The sequence below is a fragment of the Oncorhynchus tshawytscha genome, linkage group LG30 (assembly GCF_018296145.1).
Source record: "Oncorhynchus tshawytscha isolate Ot180627B linkage group LG30, Otsh_v2.0, whole genome shotgun sequence".
NCBI lineage: Eukaryota > Metazoa > Chordata > Actinopteri > Salmoniformes > Salmonidae > Oncorhynchus > Oncorhynchus tshawytscha.
Window position 1 is genome coordinate 25,079,606 of NC_056458.1, and position 20,044 is coordinate 25,099,649.

At 47.9% G+C, this 20,044-nt stretch overlaps 1 protein-coding gene across 6 annotated transcripts in view; it reads left to right on the plus strand.

Moving 5' to 3' along the window:
* The window catches only part of LOC112229108 (homeobox protein cut-like 1), a 227,154-nt gene that overhangs the window by 46,156 nt on the left and 160,954 nt on the right, over positions 1-20,044 (plus strand). For all 6 annotated transcript variants that reach the window (XM_042309689.1, XM_042309690.1, XM_042309694.1 and 3 more), the window contains exon 2: positions 8,048-8,158. In XM_042309689.1, the coding sequence (XP_042165623.1) occupies positions 8,048-8,158 (111 nt within the window). The remainder of the gene's footprint in view (positions 1-8,047; positions 8,159-20,044) is intronic.

Consider the following 20,044-nt stretch of genomic DNA (forward strand, 5'->3'; position numbering starts at 1 on the left):
CTTCAGCTGTATGTTCCATACTACGTCCCGACCACCACATCACACTGTCAGTCTCCTCCCGCAGATATATGATACACAGCCTATTAAAACATCCGTCACAAATCTGTTACCAGGGCGCAGTTTGAACACTGGGACGTTTATTAGAAACCAATGTTAATGTGATTCCCCTTCTCCATGTAGGTTAAACTGACACTCCAATTTATGGCTCCAGTTTATTCGGCTTAAGGCACACTTCACTCTGACCAGACCATTAGGAGAGCTTTAGTAGGCATTACCCCTCGCTTCAAGTCAACGGATTAGGACTGAAGGCTAAGTTATCTCCAAGACACATACATGCACATACACATACACACGTCAAGGTGACATTTTCACCAGCATTGCCCAATCCGTATTGTTGATGGGTTCTAATCGGACCTCCTTGTTCCAAGACCTGTTCTGAGATCTTGTGTAAACGACCGCCTAGCTTTTGAGACTGTGTCAACGAGTATGAATAGCCTAGCGTGGCCACAAAGCCTGGTCTGTGTTAACTGGTAGTGTTCGCGAAAACAAAACATGAGGCTTTGATAAAGGTTTTACTGTGCCGCCTCACTACAATGCAAATAGATTAGCCCTCCTCTTAATGTTAACAGCAGCTGTTGGAGCAGCCAGGACAGAGCAGACACTAGTATTTGCTATTTGCCTAAAGCTCCTTTGAAGTGGTACCGGGAGCTAGACATATATATGTGTTTCTGTTAATACGTCAGCATACAAGGCCTTCACAGTACATTGACAGCTTTACTAGAAAGACAGCCCATGCGAACTAGACTAGAGCATTGGGCTATTATCAAAACGTATATATGTTTTGAAAATAGCCCAATGCTCTAGTCTAGTTCGCATGGGCTGTCTCACACAGACACACACAGGGAGAGACACACACACAGAAAGAGAGAGAGACACACACACACACACGAGAGAGGGAGACGCACACAGAGAGAGTGAGGGACACCGAGGGAGACACACAGAGGAACAAGGAGACACACAGAGGAACAGGGAGGCACACAGAGGAACAGGGAGGCACACAGAGGAACAGGGAGGCACACAGAGGAACAGGGAGGCACACATATATATATATATATATGTATATATATATATATTTTTTGATAATAGCCCAATGCTCTAGTCTAGTTCGCATGGGCTGTCTTTCTAGTAAAGCTGTCAATGTACTGTGAAGGTCTTGTATGCTGACGTATTAACGGAAACCCTCAATACTATACAGTACACACACAATCATACAGCGCTGCAATCTGTGACTCATATCTGTGAACATGGGTGGAGAAAATAATAGAATGCCTGTCCACATATATTCAAATAAAATGGAGATTATCAGGACGACCACTTTCATAAGTGTAATTCTGGAAATGAGTTGCACCTCATTAACCTTGGTTTTGCTTAGTGCTGTTTTTCTGGCCTTTACAGTCGTACTGTACATTCCCAGACTGTAGTGTGTGAGGCATAGAGGTGAGGTCAGATTGCAGAAGGGTAGTCATTGGTGATGTTGTCACTCAGTAAGTGCACCTGAACAGAAGAGTTGTTTCATTCGTGGCAGTGTGGCGTGTTCCAACCTTCATTATACAGATGTCCTAGTAGATAGACACAGAGAGACTCTGGGAAGAAATCGGCTCCAGCAGTGTAGCGGCAATATCTGTTCCACCTTCGTTTTGTTCCACATACAGAAGGGGTAGATAATGCCTTTTTCTGCACTGCACCTAATTTAAGGGTGGATAAATTGATGCCGTTTTTAAACCCGTCGCCAGCTGTTGATGAAGTTAACTTTTTGAAAACCTGCACCTGCTTATACTCAAGAAATGGGGTCAGCTGATGCGTAGATCAACTTTGTTTTGTCTGCTGTTACCCAATTAACTTTTATGACTGTCAGCCTATCATGATAATCTATTTGGAAAGATTCAAAGCTGCATCTTGAAAAGCTTTTTGGATGAATCTGAAGTTGGTCAGCAGTTCTCCACAACAATACCATCATCAGAAAATGCCCTCTGGCTTTTATTGGTTTCAATCAGAGTAAATTGTTCCATTGCCCCTAACCAACCCCCCTCCCTCAACTACCCTTAATGATCTTGAGATTGAATTTGTGATCTGGTCTGTTTTGAGGGGAGCTTGGTTGGAATATGCAGGGAGTGAGACAGGGACACAGAGAGGGAGGGACATGGACGCAGAGAGGGAGGGACAGAGGAACAGGGACAGAGGAACAGGGAGACGGACAGAGGAACAGAGCGAGAGACACACACACACACACACACAGGGAGAGACACACACACACAGAGAGAGACACACACACACAGAGGGAGGGAGACACACAGAGGGAGGGAGACACACAGAGGGAGGGAGACACACAGGGGAACAGGGAGACACACAGAGGGAGGGAGACACACAGAGGAACAGGGAGACACACAGGGGAACAGGGACAGAGGAACAGGGAGACAGAGGGAGGGGACAGAGGAACAGAGCAGAGGAACAGGGAGACACACACACAGAGGAACAGGGAGACACACAGGGAGGGAGACACACACACACACAGGAGGGAGACACACACACACAGAGGAGGAGACACAGACACACAGAGGGAGGGAGACACACAGAGGGAGGGAGACACACAGAGGGAGGGAGACACACAGAGGGAGACACACAGGGAGGGAGACACACAGAGGGAGGGAGACACACAGAGGGAGGGAGACACACAGAGGGGAGACACACAGGGGAACAGGGAGACACACAGGGAGACAGGGGAACAGGGAGACACACAGGGGAACAGGGAGACACACAGGGAACAGGGAGACACACAGGGAACAGGGAGACACACACAGGGAGACACAGGGGGGAGACACACAGAGGGAGGGAGACACACAGAGGGAGGGAGACACACAGGAACAGGGAGACACACAGAGGACACACACAGAGGGAGGGAGACACACAGAGGAGGGAGACACACAGAGGGGAGGGAGACACACAGAGGAACAGGGAGACACACAGAGGAGGGAGACACACAGAGGGGAGGGAGACACAGAGGGAGGGAGACACAGAGGAACAGGGAGACACACAGAGGAACAGGGAGACACACAGAGGGAGGGAGACACACAGAGGGAGGGAGACACAGAGGAACAGGAGACACACACACAGGAGGGAGACACACAGAGGGAGGGAGACACACAGAGGGAGGGAGACACAGAGGAACAGGAGAGACACACACAGAGAGGGAGACACACAGAGGGAGGGAGACACAGAGGGAGGGAGACACAGAGGAACAGGGAGACACAGAGGGAGGGAGACACACAGACACACAGAGGAACAGGGAGACACACAGGGAGAACAGGGAGACACACAGAGGAACAGGGAGACACAGGGGAACAGGGAGACACACAGGGAGACACACAGGGAACAGGGAGACACACAGGGGAACAGGGAGACACAGGGAGACACACAGAGAGGGAGACACACAGAGGAACAGGGAGACACACAGAGGGAACACACACAGGGGAACACACACAGGGGAGGGAGACACACAGGGAACAGGGAGACACAAGAGGAGGGAGACACACATGAACACACACAGGGGAACAGGGAGACACACAGGGGAACAGGGAGACACACAGGGAACAGGGAGAGACTCACACAGGGAGGAGACACAGGGAGGCACACAGAGGAACAGAGGAGACACACAGAGGAACAGGGAGACACACAGGGAACAGGGAGACACACAGGGAACAGGGAGACACACAGGGGAACAGGGGACACAGGGGAACAGGGAGACACACAGGGGGGGAGACACACAGGGGAACAGGGAGACACACAGGGGTGATGAGACACAGAGAGGACGAGGAGACACACAGAGGGGAGACACAGAGAGAGGGGACACAGGGGGACACAGGGAGAGAGACCCAGAGAGAGAGATATTCCCTTCAGCTCATGCAGCTGATAGCATCTGGCACAGTCAAGCTCTCGAGGGAGCGTGGTAATCTGTTCCATCAGCGTTTACTACTGAACAAATTAACTAAGACAAGCACCACTGCCTGAGCCAGCAAAATTCTTCCATTACAAAAATTATAAAGCCATTATAGAGCACAATTTGGTCCTTTATTTAAGCATGGCTGCTGTGAGAGGCGGCAGGGCCCGATGTAGGCAGAAAGGCTGAGAGGGCCGACGTTATGGAGCCTGGAGATAGGGTAGGGTGGGACACGCTGAGGGGGGTGGGGGTAGGACGTGTGAGAGGGGTTTGGCCACATCTGTCCTCCTAGTGTTGGTGAAGTTGGTCACGCCCCCCTATGATGGAATAGTCAGCATTTGTGACGGTTCATTTTGAAGTAGTATAAGCAGTGGTCTGTGTGTTACCCTATTATTCTCACTATCCTATGCCATAGCTCCTACAGCTGTGCCATACAGTAAATGAATCATATAGCCTAGGCTATTCTTACACAGATTCTGAACTAAAATGCCAGTTTCTATACACCATGGCCTCATGTAGCCTGAACACATTGACTTTTCTGGGAGAGACCACTGAGGGCCAGGCAGCTTCTTCCCCCTGCGTGCTGCCATAGAGTTACATTGACAGTGCCTGTCCAACAAGGCTCAAGGTCAATGGACACAGATAAGTCAACGTCTTTTTTCCGGTAACTTTGATTGGACTGATATGTGTTTACTTCATTGTTTACCACATCTTCTAGCTAGCTGAAAAGTTCTATCGAATCATGTTGACTCCTAGCAAAGGATTTGGTCAGGTGGCCCAAAAAGTGACATATCGCAGCTTTAATGTTTGATGTGGTCCAGTTCTATGGGTATAACAGTAACTAGGCAATAGATGAAGAGAGGGACTTGCTTTAATCTTAACTGCACAATCTTGGTAACAGGCAGGCAGACTCACTCAGAATGGTGTTTTGCCTGCATCCCAATACTCAAACAATGTAGCATTATTGTAGACTCATGCTGAATTTGACTATGGGAAGTCCACTGATCAGAATTATAGCGTTTGTGTGTTTAGTGGTTTCATATTAGCTTTTTTAATTGAGTTTCCTCCACCAGTATTTTCATGTTATAATCACCACTGGTGAGCTACGTGGGTGGATGAAGACAGGGGGCTGGGGTTGGGCTGACTCGTCCTGTTGATAAAACATAATTACCCCCTAAGCTCCCTGGGCCCAACCCCACCCCATTCCCGCGGACGGGCTCAGCGCCGGCGCATTAGGACATGGGTTAGGAAGCCTAGTGCTAATCAATTTGAGTTGATTAGCCAAATCGTTTGCATAATGGGCTTAACAGCAGCATCTGCTAATCAGTCTCAAGAGTGTAGCTTTTGGGGGAATGTGGCGTTCCTCCTTTCCACTTCTCCAAACCTCCCTACTTCTTCCCTCGCTCACTTATCCATTCCTCTCTAGTCTAGATACAGCAGGAGAGTGAGTGAGGGAATACAGTTGCTGAGAGCTACAGTACAGCTAGCCAGTGCTAATGCGTTAGCTCCCAGGGCTAGCTAACTCTATAACCTTTCTATTAGCTTGTCTTCCACTCTGCTCAGTGTCCCTGTGGCAAACCCTGGTTTCTGCAGGCTTTCTGTCATATAGGCCCCCCGGGCCAGAGACAGCGGGGTGGAGGTAATCTGCAGCGGGCCTCTCCCTGACTCTGGGTCAGTGTTGCCAGCAGGGTAGAGTGGCAGTGCCAGGCCCACCAACCCCTCTACTATGACCTGGGAACAGTTCCCCCTAGCGCCCACTCCACAGAGCTGCAATTAGCATGCCCACCGCGGCAGAGGTGGCACCACGGGGATTGTGGGTGAAGTTTGACGTCTTGAAATATGATGCACACACATGGCCTTAAAAAGACACCAACATTTTTTATTGTACCCAAATGGTGGTTGATGGCAGTGGTGGTTGATGGTAGTGGTGGTTGATGGTGGTGGTGGTGGGTAGTGGTGGGTAGTGGTGGTGGTGGGTAGTGGTGGTGGTGGGTAGTGGTGGGTGGTGGTGGTGGTGGTGGTGGTGGTGGTGGGTAGTAGTGGTGGTGGTGGTAGTGGTGGTGGTGGTGGGTAGTGGTGGTTGGTGGTGGGTAGTGGTGGTTGGTAGTAGTGGTGGTGGTGGGTAGTGGTGGTGGTTGGTAGTAGTGGGGTGGTGGGGGTGGTGGGTGGTAGTGGTGGTGGGTGGTAGTGGTGGTGGGTGGTAGTAGTGGTGGGTGGTATTTGGTAGTAGTGGTGGGTGGTGGGTAGTGGTGGTGGTGGTTGGTAGTAGTGGGGTGGTTGGTGGTGGTGGGTATTGGTGGTGGTGGTGGTTGGTAGTAGTGGTGGTGGTTAGTAGTAGTGGTAGTAGTGGTGGTGGTTGGTAGAAGTGGTTGGTAGTAGTGGGTGGTGGTTGGTAGTAGTGGGTGGTGGTTGGTAATAGTGGTGGATGGTGGGTAGTGGTGGTGGTGGCTGTGTGGATTAAAGTGGAGGCTGCAATCTGGCTTGCTCAGTTCCAGCCTAATTAAGGTGATTTGTTCCCTGCATCTGGCTCCCAGATGTCAGCCTCAACTGCCTCTCTCTCTCTCTCTCTCTCTCTCTCTCTCTCTCTCTCTCTCTCTCTCTCTCTCTCTCTGCTCTGCCTCTCTCTCGCTCTGCCTCTCTCTCGCTCTGCCTCTCTCTCTCTCTCTCTGCCTCTCTCTCTCGCTCTGCCTCTCTCTCGCTCTGCCTCTCTCCTCTCTCTCTCTCGCTCTGCATCTCTCTCTCTCTCTGCCTCTCTCTCGCTCTGCCTCTCTCTCTCTGCTCTCTCTCTGCCCCTCTATCTGCCTCTCTCTCTCTCTCTCTGCCTCTCTCTCGCTCCCCCTCTCTCTGCCTCTCTCTCTGCCTCTCTCTCTGCCCCCTCTCTCTCTGCCTCTCTCTGCCTCTCTGCCTCTCTCTGCCTGCCCCCTCTCTCTCTGCCTCTCTCTGCCTCTCCCTTTTTCTCTTTTCTCTCTTGCTCTCTCAGAGCAGAGACGACACACGCAAACACATACACAGCGTCGGCGAAGGCCCATCTTGACACTGCTTGTCAGTAAGTCACTTCACACGTCCCAGTCCAATGGAATAACTATAGATACTTGTGGATTACATTATGACAGGTTCAGAGTCAGACATAACATTGTGTAGGGGGCTTCATCCTCTGTGTGGATATTCTAAAGCTTAGGCTAGTATCCTGGCTGCAGAGGCCTCTGAATAGTACTATTAGGCTACAGTATAGTCTCCTCCTAGCCTGACTTGTCCATGCTGATCTAGAGTCAGTGTTTATATCTCCTCTGGGTACCTCTCTCCCAATATTGATGATCTGGGATCTGCCCTATGACATTTACATGCCTAGAGACCATAAAGGCTGCTGGTGAATTTCTGCCTGTGAGAAAAGCTATTTTCCTTTCTCTCTTGAATACATTTTTTAGTGGAAATGCTGCTTGGATCCAAGTAGTTGTACTTCGTTTTTACACTTCTGTCTGTAGTTAAAGATGGAAGATGTGCTGAAAGAAAGGGGGGAAGAAGGGAGTGTATGTGTACATTTTATGTGTGCGTACACTGTACAGTGTGTGTACTGTACAGTGGGGTGTGTGTGATGCCAGCGTGTAAGTAGTCATGGTGCCTGTGCTAGTGTCATATCTAGGTCTGTCTGTCTGTCTGTCTGTCTGTCTGTCTGTCTGTCTGTCTGTCTGTCTGTCTGTCTGTCTGTCTGTCTGTCTGTCTGTCTGTCTGTCTGTGTCTCTGTGTCTCTGTGTCTGTCTGTGTCTCTGTGTCTCTGTGTCTCTGTGTCTCTGTGTCTCTGTGTCTCTGTGTCTGTCTGTCTCTGTCTGGAGGGAGAGGAGAGAAGATGAGGCTGATTCTGTCTCTCTCTTTCTCTTCTCTCTCACGCTCCCCCTCTCCCAGTGAAGGGCTAGTGGTGCCAGACTACAGGGGGGAAAAGAGAGTTAAAAGAAGAGGGGTTTTCTTGTTTGTCTGCTGATGTAAATGACGGTCACCCCCCACAGAGCCCTGTGTAATCATTTAGTGTTTTCTCCTCCTCCCCTCTTGGTCTCACAGAGAGAACTGAATGCCACAGCCACAGCCCTGGCCAACAGACAAGATGAGAGCGAGCAGTCCAGGAAAAAGCTCATCGACCAGAGCCGCGAGTTCAAGAAAAACACACCAGAGGTGAGTGTCTGCTCTGCTTCTGCCTGTCCCTACTTACACACACACACACACACACACACACACACACACACACACACACACACACACACACACACACACCACATTAGTAGAGGCACAACAGACAGGATGTGTGTGTCTGTGTTGGTGTAACAGACATGCAGCATCATGGCCGAACAGACGTGTGTGTGTGTGTAGACCCTCGTCATCAATGCCTCTATTGTCATCCGACGGGGACACATCACCCGTCCCCTTCACCCCTGTCGGGGGCGGGGTCAGGGGTGGGGTCAGGCAAATGGTGCCCAGTCAAGCGGAGGAGACAATGTCCTCTTATTGTTCACTGGCCCTCCGCCCCCCACCCTTCTTTCAGCTGCTTCCACTGGCGTTTTGTGTGTTTTTATTTACCTTTTGGACAGTGTCTCTTCCTCTCGAATGGCTGAGCTCCTCATTTGTTCCTTCTCATTGGATTCCACCTCATTGGATTCCACTTCCCATGCGATCCAGTTAGTCCATCCTTACATTAGCCCATGCTAGCATAGTTTTTTAAAACACCATTCATTACATGTCATTACATAGGCTACTCAATGCTCCTCCCTCTTGTAAGCTCCAACTCAAACCAGCTTTGTCAGTACAATCTGAAACCCTCTGGGAATCAAAGGATGACCTTAGTAGTCAGTAGTCCGAAACCACCAGCCCACAGCCACCCCCTCAAACTGAACTCTATTACTCCACTACGACCACCTTTTAAGGAATATTCCTTGTCGCATGGTTGGTCAAGGCTGTTCTGGACAGTTTTGATTGGCCCTGCTGCTTTTCTGTGAAGTCATGTCTTGAGTTGGTAAAAACTAGCGACGCATGTGAAGAGTTTTAAGGGGTGAGCGGTTCTTTATTTAAAGAACACTCTGCTGTGTATCTGATTTAAGCTGCCATGGCTTAGGTATGCTGGCAATGCCTTGGCAATGAAGGAACAACGTCCAACAGAAGTTTCAATTATCGTTACGTCAATATATTTCGGCACAAGAAAGGGGCTCTTTTGATTCTTGTCTTTGATGACAACACTGTGATTCTCAAAATGGCAACCGAATTGGAGGCCCAGAATTGAAGATTGTAGAACAGATGTTATATTTTTGAAATATTATTTTAAATTACACCAAATTACCCTAAGAAATGCAGAAGTAGACTCTTGTCCCTCCTACCCTTAGCTCCGTCAACTTTTCCCATTGAAGAGTGACCACTACCTAGCCTATTCTCCTCTGCCTTGTCAGTTATTCTACCCTCCTAGCACCACCACCATCGTTTTCACAGGTTGCTATTTTCTCATGATCCTAAAATGCATCGATGCTGATGACATAAACCCTCTATTCAGACAGAAAATGAGCCCATTTTGCACCGCAGAGTTCCTCAGGGGGGTGGATTTGTTTTCCACCTAAATCTTGTAAACACCAGGAATGCGTGACACTCCAGCTGTGCGAAGTGGTGCGGCCATTGTGTCCACCCGCCCGCCTCGGCTCCACGTCATGTGACCCTTTTGTGAGGTTCCTCCGTCGCCATGGCTCTCCTCTCCTCAAACAAAAGAGAGCGCAGGAGAGAGCAATGTGAAATATAAAGAGAACGAAAGAGCGAGAAGAACAAACAGACTGCAGGTGGGAGGACAGACGAGTAGCTTAATTTACTTACTGTAGTTGAAACAGATATTCATCCGTTCAAACAATATTGAATGTAAAATGGATAACAAAAACTACTCATCAGATAATATGTACTGAATGTACTATTGCACCCACACACAGTCTTAGACGACGGCTTGGTGTTTTAGGTCTGGGCCCACCTGAGTCAGCTCATCCTCAGGGCCCATTAGTCTGTTTGGTGATTTACAGTAAGCCCCTCCGCTGTAAGTAAGCCCCCCCCCCACACACACACACAGAGCAACGCAGCACAGCAGTGCTATGTGCTGTGTCAGCAGCAGCCGTGCCATGCTTCATTCTGGGCCCTGATGACCCATGGTGCTCTGGCAAACAGAGGCAGACCTAATGCACAGTAGACACAGAGGTCAGGAATCGGGTGACTTTTAGAACAGGAGAACAACACCGCAACAGGATAGAGGGGAGGACTGAGATCCAGCTTCCATTCCACTCATTCATATCCCTTCTATGCAGAGGTCTGCACACCATTATGAGATATAATAATCTATTGGTGTGTTGTGTGTTTGATTTTGTCTGTTTGTATGACGTCTCTGGAATGGACAGGTTGTGATCCATGGTATAAGATGGTATACAGCTGAGTTGTGGGCCCATTGGCAGGTGGTTTCTCTGGTGACTAGAGGCAGTCCTTATACAGCAGACATATTGAGGGTACACTGTCAATGTTTGGCACAATCGTTGGCTCACTACCCCAGAGGCCCCTTTCTTAGTCAGAGGAGTACGTCCCCAAAGTCATAAACCGCTCAGTCTACTCAGGAAGAGAGGGGACAAAGTGGCTTAGTCACTTTCAGCATAATGGTCAAGTTTATGTAACCGTGAACTCCTTAGTTTCAGTTTGTCAGAAATTCTGTAAAAAATAAATAAATAATAATAATCCATTGATGGATCATTATGTAGACCTGGGAGTGATGGATCATTATGTAGACCTGGGAGTGATGGATCATTATGTAGACCTGGGAGTGATGGATCATTATGTAGACCTGGGAGTGATGGATCATTATGTAGACCTGGGAGTGATGGATCATTATGTAGACCTGGGAGTGATGGATCATTATGTAGACCTGGGAGTGATGGATCATTATGTAGACCTGGGAGTGATGGATCATTATGTAGACCTGGGAGTGATGGATCATTATGTAGACCTGGGAGTGATGGATCACTATGTAGACCTGGGAGTGATGGATCACTATGTAGACCTGGGAGTGATGGATCATTATGTAGACCTGGGAGTGATGGATCACTATGTAGACCTGGGAGTGATGGATCACTATGTAGACCTGGGAGTGATGGATCACTATGTAGACCTATTTTCGGACTTTAGACAAACCCAGGAGTGTTTCCTGTTGCTCAGAGGAGGCCGTTAGCCAGCCTTGATGAAATATCTACTGAAAGTCAAGAACCGATACAAGGATACAGTGCGATAGCAAACACTATTGATATATGTGTTCAGCTGATGCAGTGCTCCGCCAAACAAATATAGTGTTGTCCAGGGAAGAGCTTGGATAAGAATGTCATGGCCATTGTGCTCCTCTCCCCAGCAATTTGATCACGGCAGCCATTGTTGCTGCCCCACCCCCTCCCCACTTCTTCCCTTTTCTCCTCTCCTTTTCTGTCTGAAAATTCCTTCCGAGTTACCACTCCCAACGAGTGTTGATGAATAAATGGAAAATAAAAACCTGTTTTGTCTCTGGGTCTCTAATAAATCAGGCTTCTTTTCCATATAAACCGTCCAGGGCTGCAATTTATGTTTGAGCTTAATAACCCGTTACTAAATTAATCGTGCTGGGGTTTTGGCTGGGAGGCTGTGTTCTCGGGGATTCTGTGAACTCTGTAGGAGAGGGAAAAAAGGAAAAGGGAAAAAATAACTGCTCTAGTTGCCAGAATGGGCCCAGAACCCAAGGTACAAAACATCAAGGGGTTCCGGCAGAGGGGTGGAAATTTCATCCCTCTGTCGCTTGGAGCTGGAAAGCTACCTTAATTACTGCTCTGTTCAGAGGGGCTCAGAGTTGCTAACTCAATGTAGTGTTTCAATGTAGTGTTTCAACCCTTTCAAAGTGTTTCATCTCGTCTCTCTGAGAAGGGGAGTTATGGACACCCTTTCAAAGTGTTTCATCTCATCTCTGAGAAGGGGAGTTATGGACACCCTTTCAAAGTGTTTCATCTCGTCTCTCTGAGAAGGGGAGTTATGGACACCCTTTCAAAGTGTTCATCTTATCTCTCTGAGAAGGGGAGTTATGGACACCCTTTCAAAGTGTTTCATCTCGTCTCTCTGAGAAGGGGAGTTATGGACACCCTTTCAAAGTGTTTCATCTCATCTCTGAGAAGGGGAGTTATCGACACCCTTTCAAAGTGTTTCATCTCGTCTCTCTGAGAAGGGGAGTTATGGACACCCTTTCAAAGTGTTTCATCTCATCTCTGAGAAGGGGAGTTATGGACACCCTTTCAAAGTGTTTCATCTCGTCTCTCTGAGAAGGGGAGTTATGGACACCCTTTCAAAGTGTTTCATCTCATCTCTGAGAAGGGGAGTTATGGACACCCTTTCAAAGTGTTTCATCTCTCTGAGAAGGGGAGTTATGGACACCCTTTCAAAGTGTTTCATCTCATCTCTCTGAGAAGGGGAGTTATGGACACCCTTTCAAAGTGTTTCATCTCATCTCTGAGAAGGGGAGTTATGGACACCCTTTCAAAGTGTTTCATCTCATCTCTCTGAGAAGGGGAGTTATGGACACCCTTTCAAAGTGTTTCATCTCATCTCTCTGAGAAGGGGAGTTATGGACACCCTTTCAAAGTGTTTCATCTCGTCTCTCTGAGAAGGGGAGTTATGGACACCCTTTCAAAGTGTTTCATCTCATCTCTCTGAGAAGGGGAGTTATGGACACCCTTTCAAAGTGTTTCATCTCGTCTCTCTGAGAAGGGGAGTTATGGACACCCTTTCAAAGTGTTTCATCTCATCTCTGAGAAGGGGAGTTATGGACACCCTTTCAAAGTGTTTCATCTCGTCTCTCTGAGAAGGGGAGTTATGGACACCCTTTCAAAGTGTTTCATCTCGTCTCTCTGAGAAGGGGAGTTATGGACACCCTTTCAAAGTGCTGAGTGTCTTCCTCTCTGGACTCCTGGTGAGGATATTTTTGGGTTGTTCGGTTCACCTCCATTTTGGCTCAGAGTGCAGACCATGCTAGTGTTGCATGTGACTTCTCTCTCAAACTTATTTATGTCTGAAGACATTAAAAGAGGGTATTGATTACTTTCGTTTTTAGTTACAGATTCCACCCGATAACTTCTCAAAGAGTTGTCTGGTATTAAATTGAAAAGAGGGTGATTTCTACACCTCTTTATATACTACTGTTCTTTGTAATGCATGAGCGTTCCCGGTCCTTTATTTTGTCAAGTGGAATGATAAGATGGAACAGGTAGTTTAATGAACAAGGGGATTTCTAGCTGTGTTATCACTGCTTGACCTCACGGCTGTACGGTGTTGCAATTTACCTCTGTCTGATAGAGGCCTGATATGTCCACCTTACGCTCCCCCTTAAAGAGAGACATCCTTCCTTTCTGCTGGAAGTTGCATTTGTTTTCCAATAATTCAATTATACAGCCTGTTTCTTCTCTTGTTCAATACGGTTTTGTTGCCATCCGAGAGAAAAGGACTGAATTCCGGGACACACTTTGTGAATAAGATACAAGGACATTCAGTAGGTTAAATCATTCCAGACATGTCTGCGTGGAAGAGGTTCATCTGATTCTGACAGAATTCAGGGATTCTGTCTCGGCCCTTTCCCACTTTGTCAGATGATATTTGAGTTTGAGATTTACCTTGTGACCTAAGACGGCCTTTTTTATTATCTGAGTAGGAGTCTAACCGTGTGACATCACCAGAATCATGAGAAGACGTCATAAGTGCTCGTCAGGTTGACCTACTGTTTTCCATGGTAAGAAGTGACCTCCAGAGAGTGTGAGGACTGAGCTGAGTGTCTGACTTGAGTCAGAAGAGGGCTTAATTTAATCACTGTCGTCTCTGTTGGTTTTGAATCCTGAAATAGTCTAACCGAACATGGACGCATGTTTGAATCTAAATTGTATTGCATTGGAGTTGTACAGTCCATATTCTACTGAATGTCACTCAGTATGTCTTTACCTCAAATTAAGTTTTATTTTCAGTCTCTCAGTCAGACCACTTGTCCAGTGCCCATAGTACTCGGATATAAAGCTCATCAGAATGAATGCCCTGCATTTGGCAAGAGGGCTGTCGATGACTCTGCTTGTGCATACTGTACGTAATTATATCTCTACTATCAGCTTCTCTCCGTGGTGCCCCATGAAGGCTCCCACGTATGCTAGTGATCGTTATCCCTCTCTGGCTGTGGCTGTGTTGAAACAGGCTTTGGAGTGGGATTTGCCTGTATGTGGACAGTTTGGGCCGGCAGTGTGAAAGAGGCTTTAGTGTGATAAACTGCCCTGAAATGGTTGTCTGAGCTGCTTCCACAGTCAAACTATTTAAATAAAGCCATATTCATCCCCCGCCTGTGGAGTTGACATATTTCCAGTTCAGTAATGTATTAGAAGCATTGATAGCAGGCCACGTCTAAAAATATATATATATATATATATATATATATATATATATATATATATATATAATGTAAATACCTCCACCAGCCTTTTGATAGCAACTCAATTCTGAGCATTTAATTTTAGCCAAACCCCATGCATATTAAAAGGGTGTTTATAAACCGTGTGAAAAATACGACTTCTCTTCTCAACAACATCAATAAATTGAGCATGTTGGACATCACAAAATAGCACTGAAGCTGTTCATGGAGACACTGCAGGAGGCAGACATGTCTGTTTTTAAACTGGTGTTTATCTTAATCTGAAATCAGAGTTGACTAAACATGGAGCCACAGATCAGGTTTAAGGCACAGTCTTGTGCTACCTGTAAAAAGAACATATGTACAAGATCCAATCAATGTGAAAATCAGTCAGGGCGGCTGGGAGCAGCATTACTGTGTACAGGATTATTTTTGCTCAGTCTGGTGGCCCCTGTGTTTGTTTGGGCCCTGAGCTTAGCGGGGGCCATTGGGTGGTGTCTTCTGCTGCAGTCGCTCAGCCCTACACCCACCCAGCCTTCCATCACCCTGCAACTGCTAGCCTTCCCGGCCCTCCTGCCTGCCAGTCGGCCCCGTCTGCCTCCCTGAGAATGTGCTGTGCAGTGCCGGGGGATTTCTGAGGCTGCCAGGGCCTATCAGAGGGAGCAGCAAAGTGAGCTTCCCTGACAAAGTGAATATAGTAATTAGGGCTGATCCGTTGGCATGGAGCCCAACCCTGACTGACTGGCGTCTCCCACAGTTAATTATAGCCCTCCTGTTTAACACGACGCAGGGATATTTACCAGCCAGACAGCCAGCGAACCAACCAACGACAGAAGAGCGAGAACTTCAGCCACCGACGCCTCCCCCTTTTTGCCCTCAAACCTGCCTATTGAGTTCAGAGGCGGGCCTGGTAATCCAGCCTGACTGAGGAATTTGGTGGGAGGATGGAAGGAGGACGGGAGGGGGAGGTCTGACTGACTGGCTCTCCCAGTCTACCACACAGCTCGGCAGGGGGTGGTGATGTACGCCAGGGGGACTTCTCCTTAATGATTTTTAGCCGGACGTACTGTACTCTGTAGGGCAGCAGCCTGCCTGCATCATGTACTGTACTTTGTAGGGCAGCCATCTGCCTGCATCATGTACTGTACTCTGTAGGGCAGCCGTCTGCCTGCATCATGTACTGTACTCTGTAGGGCAGCCGTCTGCCTGCATCATGTACTGTACTCTGTAGGGCAGCCGTCTGCCTGCATCATGTACTGTACTTTGTAGGGCAGCCGTCTGCCTGCATCATGGACTGTACTCTGTAGGGAAGCAGTCTGCCTGCATCATGGACTGTACTCTGTAGGGCAGCAGTCTGCCTGCATCATGGACTGTACTCTGTAGGGCAGCAGTCTGCCTGTATCATGTACTGTGCTCTGTAGGGCAGCAGTCTGCCTAAATCAACCCACTCCCCCTACAAAGGTCAACCAACTCCCCCTAAATTATTTGCGTTTTAGATGCATGCTAAATGAGTGGGTGAGCGAACACTAACTGCGTATTACAGAGATATATTCGTTGAGGGAACATTATCCCTTGCCCGGGGGTCAATGTGAGTGAGGGTCGTTTGTTAATGTGTGAGGGGTTCATCAGAGAGCCACGGCATCAGTGACGTACACCAACACACCAGCGAATTATGCATTTCTCTGACCCTTTCTCTCACCATGAGCCCCTGTCTCTGGGAGACTCTGTGAAAAGAGGGGCCTCCTCCACCCCTTCTACACCCGGCTGTAAATCTGAATTCCAGCTTCTCTCAAAGACCCCAAAAGGAATGGAAATGGTCCCAATAATATAACTAATCCCTATGGAACTTTCCCACGCAAAGACTCTGCTTACCCTCATTAAACCCCATTCACTTTTAATTCATCATTAATTATTACAATTACTCTGAGAACTGTGCTCACAGAATACAGTGTACTGTTTGAAAGCCACTTAATGTAACTATATACCTAAATTAATTTCACAATATGCCACGATGCATTGAAAGATTATGCAAGATGATCTAATCTCGGTTATTGATTCTATGCAGGCGAGTTATACCTTATTTCCCATAGTCCGATGATGGGAAGCGGCTCTTAGCATTGATGGGCTTAGAGCCCTTTGCCCCCAAAGATGTGGAGCACAGGCAACTGGGGGAGTCAGTCGCAGGTGAGTCTATGGTGTTTCCCACAGCACTCCCTTCATCTTCTATCAGGAGCGGCCATTTTGTGCCAAATGCACCAAGCGCATGCCCCAGTGTGCCTACAATAAAACACTGGAACTTGTGGACTGCTGATGCGTTTGCCATCAAATGCCCAAACTCATTTGAAGTCTCTCCCTCTTTTTTTAAGCTCACTTGTTTAATGCACTGGTACATTGCATATCTGCCTCAAGGATTTGGTCCATCTGGTCAGCTAATGCTGGGGTTGATGGAAGAGTGGAACTGACAGGAGTTGAGCACATGCCATCTCATCACCTCTGGGGATCTGTGATTAGCTAGCTGCTTTCCACAGGCTCTCTGGGACAGAAAGAGGATTGCTTGTTGGGTTTGGAGGACCGTGGGGAGACAGATGGGCATGGGGCATTCCTCACTGCATCCTCGCTCTCTGACAGCATTCAGTACAAGACCCTGGACGCCAGCCTAGTCATCATGCTATCCTACTGCAGGATGAGGCTAAATGAAGATTCTCTCCATTCTGGTCCCTATGAAAGCATCTATTTTGGCTCCAGTTTCCCTTGGTGGGTTTGCCCGTTGTATCATGTACTCTGATGGCAGTAAATCAACAATGGTAGCAATCATTGTTCCACATGAGGGTGGTCTCCTCGTGCTTACATTACAAACTAAGGTGTGGGGCCTCTTTATGCTAGCAGCTACATGTACATATGTGGCATTACTGGCATCTCAAATGAGATCATTTAACTCCCATTCAACATATCTTGGTTGAATTGCTTTCCCTCTACATAAAACAGATCGTTAGTTATTATTGTATTCCAAAGCCAGACACATGGCATTTACCCCCACTCGTATGCAAGGAAGGTTGGTATTACATGAGAACCTTGTGGTAACCTCTCCATGCCCCTGCGTAAATGAAAAATCCACCCACTGACAGACAATAACAACGTGGCACCCACTTTAAATTAAAGCAGCCCATCACCACACTAGATAGAGGGGGGCGACTAGGGAGCTTTGAGTCCAAATGAAGAGGAGGGGGCCTGAGTAGATCAGGCGATTAGAGTAGGGGGAAATTGGATATGGTCCCGCTAGGCTCCGGCTAGCCCCCCAGTGCAGGGGGGGAAATGATTGCAGAGCACAAGGCCATTAGACAGACAGCAACTGGGAATAGGCCTCTCCCTCTGGAATTAAGCCACTCTCCCCGGCCCCCTATCCCAGCATGCAGAGGGAGCCTGGCCATCCGTCTTCCTATGACATCAGATCTGTCACTACTATCCCCCCCATTCCAACAGGTAAGACCCTGGATATCCACTAATTCAGCAGGATGCTGTTCAGTATTAGATGAAGGAGCTCATAATATACTCAAGCACACATGCTACATGGGCATATAAGGGCTGCACAATATGGGCAAAAAATCTAATTGCGGTATAGATCGAAACACTTGGGTGAACTGTTGGAATCATTGAAATAGAATGATTTATATTAATAAGAAGCAAAGTGGAAAGCAGCATAGTTTTTGTTTGGAACAATCTGGTGGCTTCATTTGACCTAACAGAACAGCCTGCAAACTTATAGTAGTCTCTGGCAGTGTCTGTTTCTTTGCATGTCTGCTTTTGGAAGTGTGTTCCTTTGTCTGGGTCGTGTGTGTGTGCGTGTGCGTGCGTGTGTGTGTGTGTGTGTGTGTGTGCGTGCGTGCATGCATGTGCATGTGTGTGTGCGTGTGTGTGGTCACATCCTCACCCCCTCCTTCCTCTTTGCTTCGTTGTGCTGCGTTTCCCTCTGTGGGTGGTCGACGGGCGCGAGGCGCAGGCTTGCCCAGAGATCGAGTTTCAAGGCGGGTGGGAGGGAGGCTGGCTTCTGTCACTCAGAGGAAGCTCAGAGCTCTGTCAGGGCCGTCCCTCCCTCCACTCATACGCTACAGACACGCACACAGGCACACGCACTACACACACCCCGCGTCACCACTGCACTCCCCCGGCCCGGGATCTATTTACACAGGCTCCTCTTACAGCCAGTCAACGGTGTGCTTGCCTTTCCTGTGCTTTTCATCACCAGTCCACCGCAGGCCCACTCTGGCCCCCGTATGTCCCCACTCACTGATGACAGTTGTCCCCCACCTTTCTGTCTGTGTGTCTATCCTTTTTCTTTCATTCTGTCTTTGTTGTTCCTTCTCTCTCTCTCACAACAGCAACCCCCTTTCTTTTTCTCTCCCTGAGTCTCTTCCTTATATCTACGCTGAACTAAAATAGAAACGCAACATGTAAAGTGTTGGTCCCATGTTTCATGAGCTTAAATAAAACATCCCAGAAATGTTCCATACGCACAAAAAGCTTATTTCTCTCAGATTTTGTGCACAAATGTGTTTACATCCCTGTTAGTGAGCATTTCTCCTTTGCCTGTCAGGAGGATGGATTATCTTGGCAATGTCAAGTAGCTTATTAAACAGCATGATCACTACAGGTGCACGTTGTGCTGGGGAAAATAAAGGCCATTCTAAAATGTGCAGTTTTGTCACACAACACAATGCCACAGATGTCTCAAGTTTTGAAGGAGCGTGCAATTGCCATGCTGACTGCAGGAATGTCCACCAGAGCTGTTGCCAGAGAATTTAATGTTAATTTGTTCTACCATAAGCCGCCTCAACGTCATTTTAGAGAATTTGTCCATCCGGCCTCAAAACCGCAGACCACGTGTATGGCGTTGTGTGGGCTAGTGGTTTGCTGATGTCAACGTTGTGAACAGTGCGCCCCATGGGGTGGAGGTGGGGTTATGGTATGGGAAGGCATAAGCTATGGACAATGAAAACAATTGCATTTTATCTATGCAATTTGAATGTACCCACTAACTCAATGTCTCTCATTAAACACTTTAAGGTTGGCCTCAGAAAAGTAGGCTATATGAGAGGATGGTTGGTACTGCCCATATACACCATTTGGTTCCTGTGATGGGATCCTGAGGCCCATTGTCGTGCCGTTCATCCGCCACCATCCCCTCATGTTTCAGCATGATAATGTATGACCCCAAGTCACAAGGATCTGTACACAATTCCTGGAAGCTAAAAATGTCCCAGTTCTTCAATGGCCTGCATATTCACCAGACATGCCACCCATTGAGCATGTATGGGAGGCTCTGGATCGACATGTATGACAGCATGTTCCAGTTCCCGCCAGTATCCCGCAACTTCGGCACAGCCATTGAAGAGGACTGGGACAACATTCCACAGGCCACAATCAACAGCCTGATCAACTCTATGCGAAGGAGATGTCACACTGCATGAGTGGTCACACCATATACTGACTAACTTTTCTCATCCACGCCCCTAACTTTTCTTTTTAAAGGTATGTGAAATCCATAGATTAGGGCCTACTGAATTGATTTCAATAGACTGTTCTTTGAAATTGTTGCATGTATATTT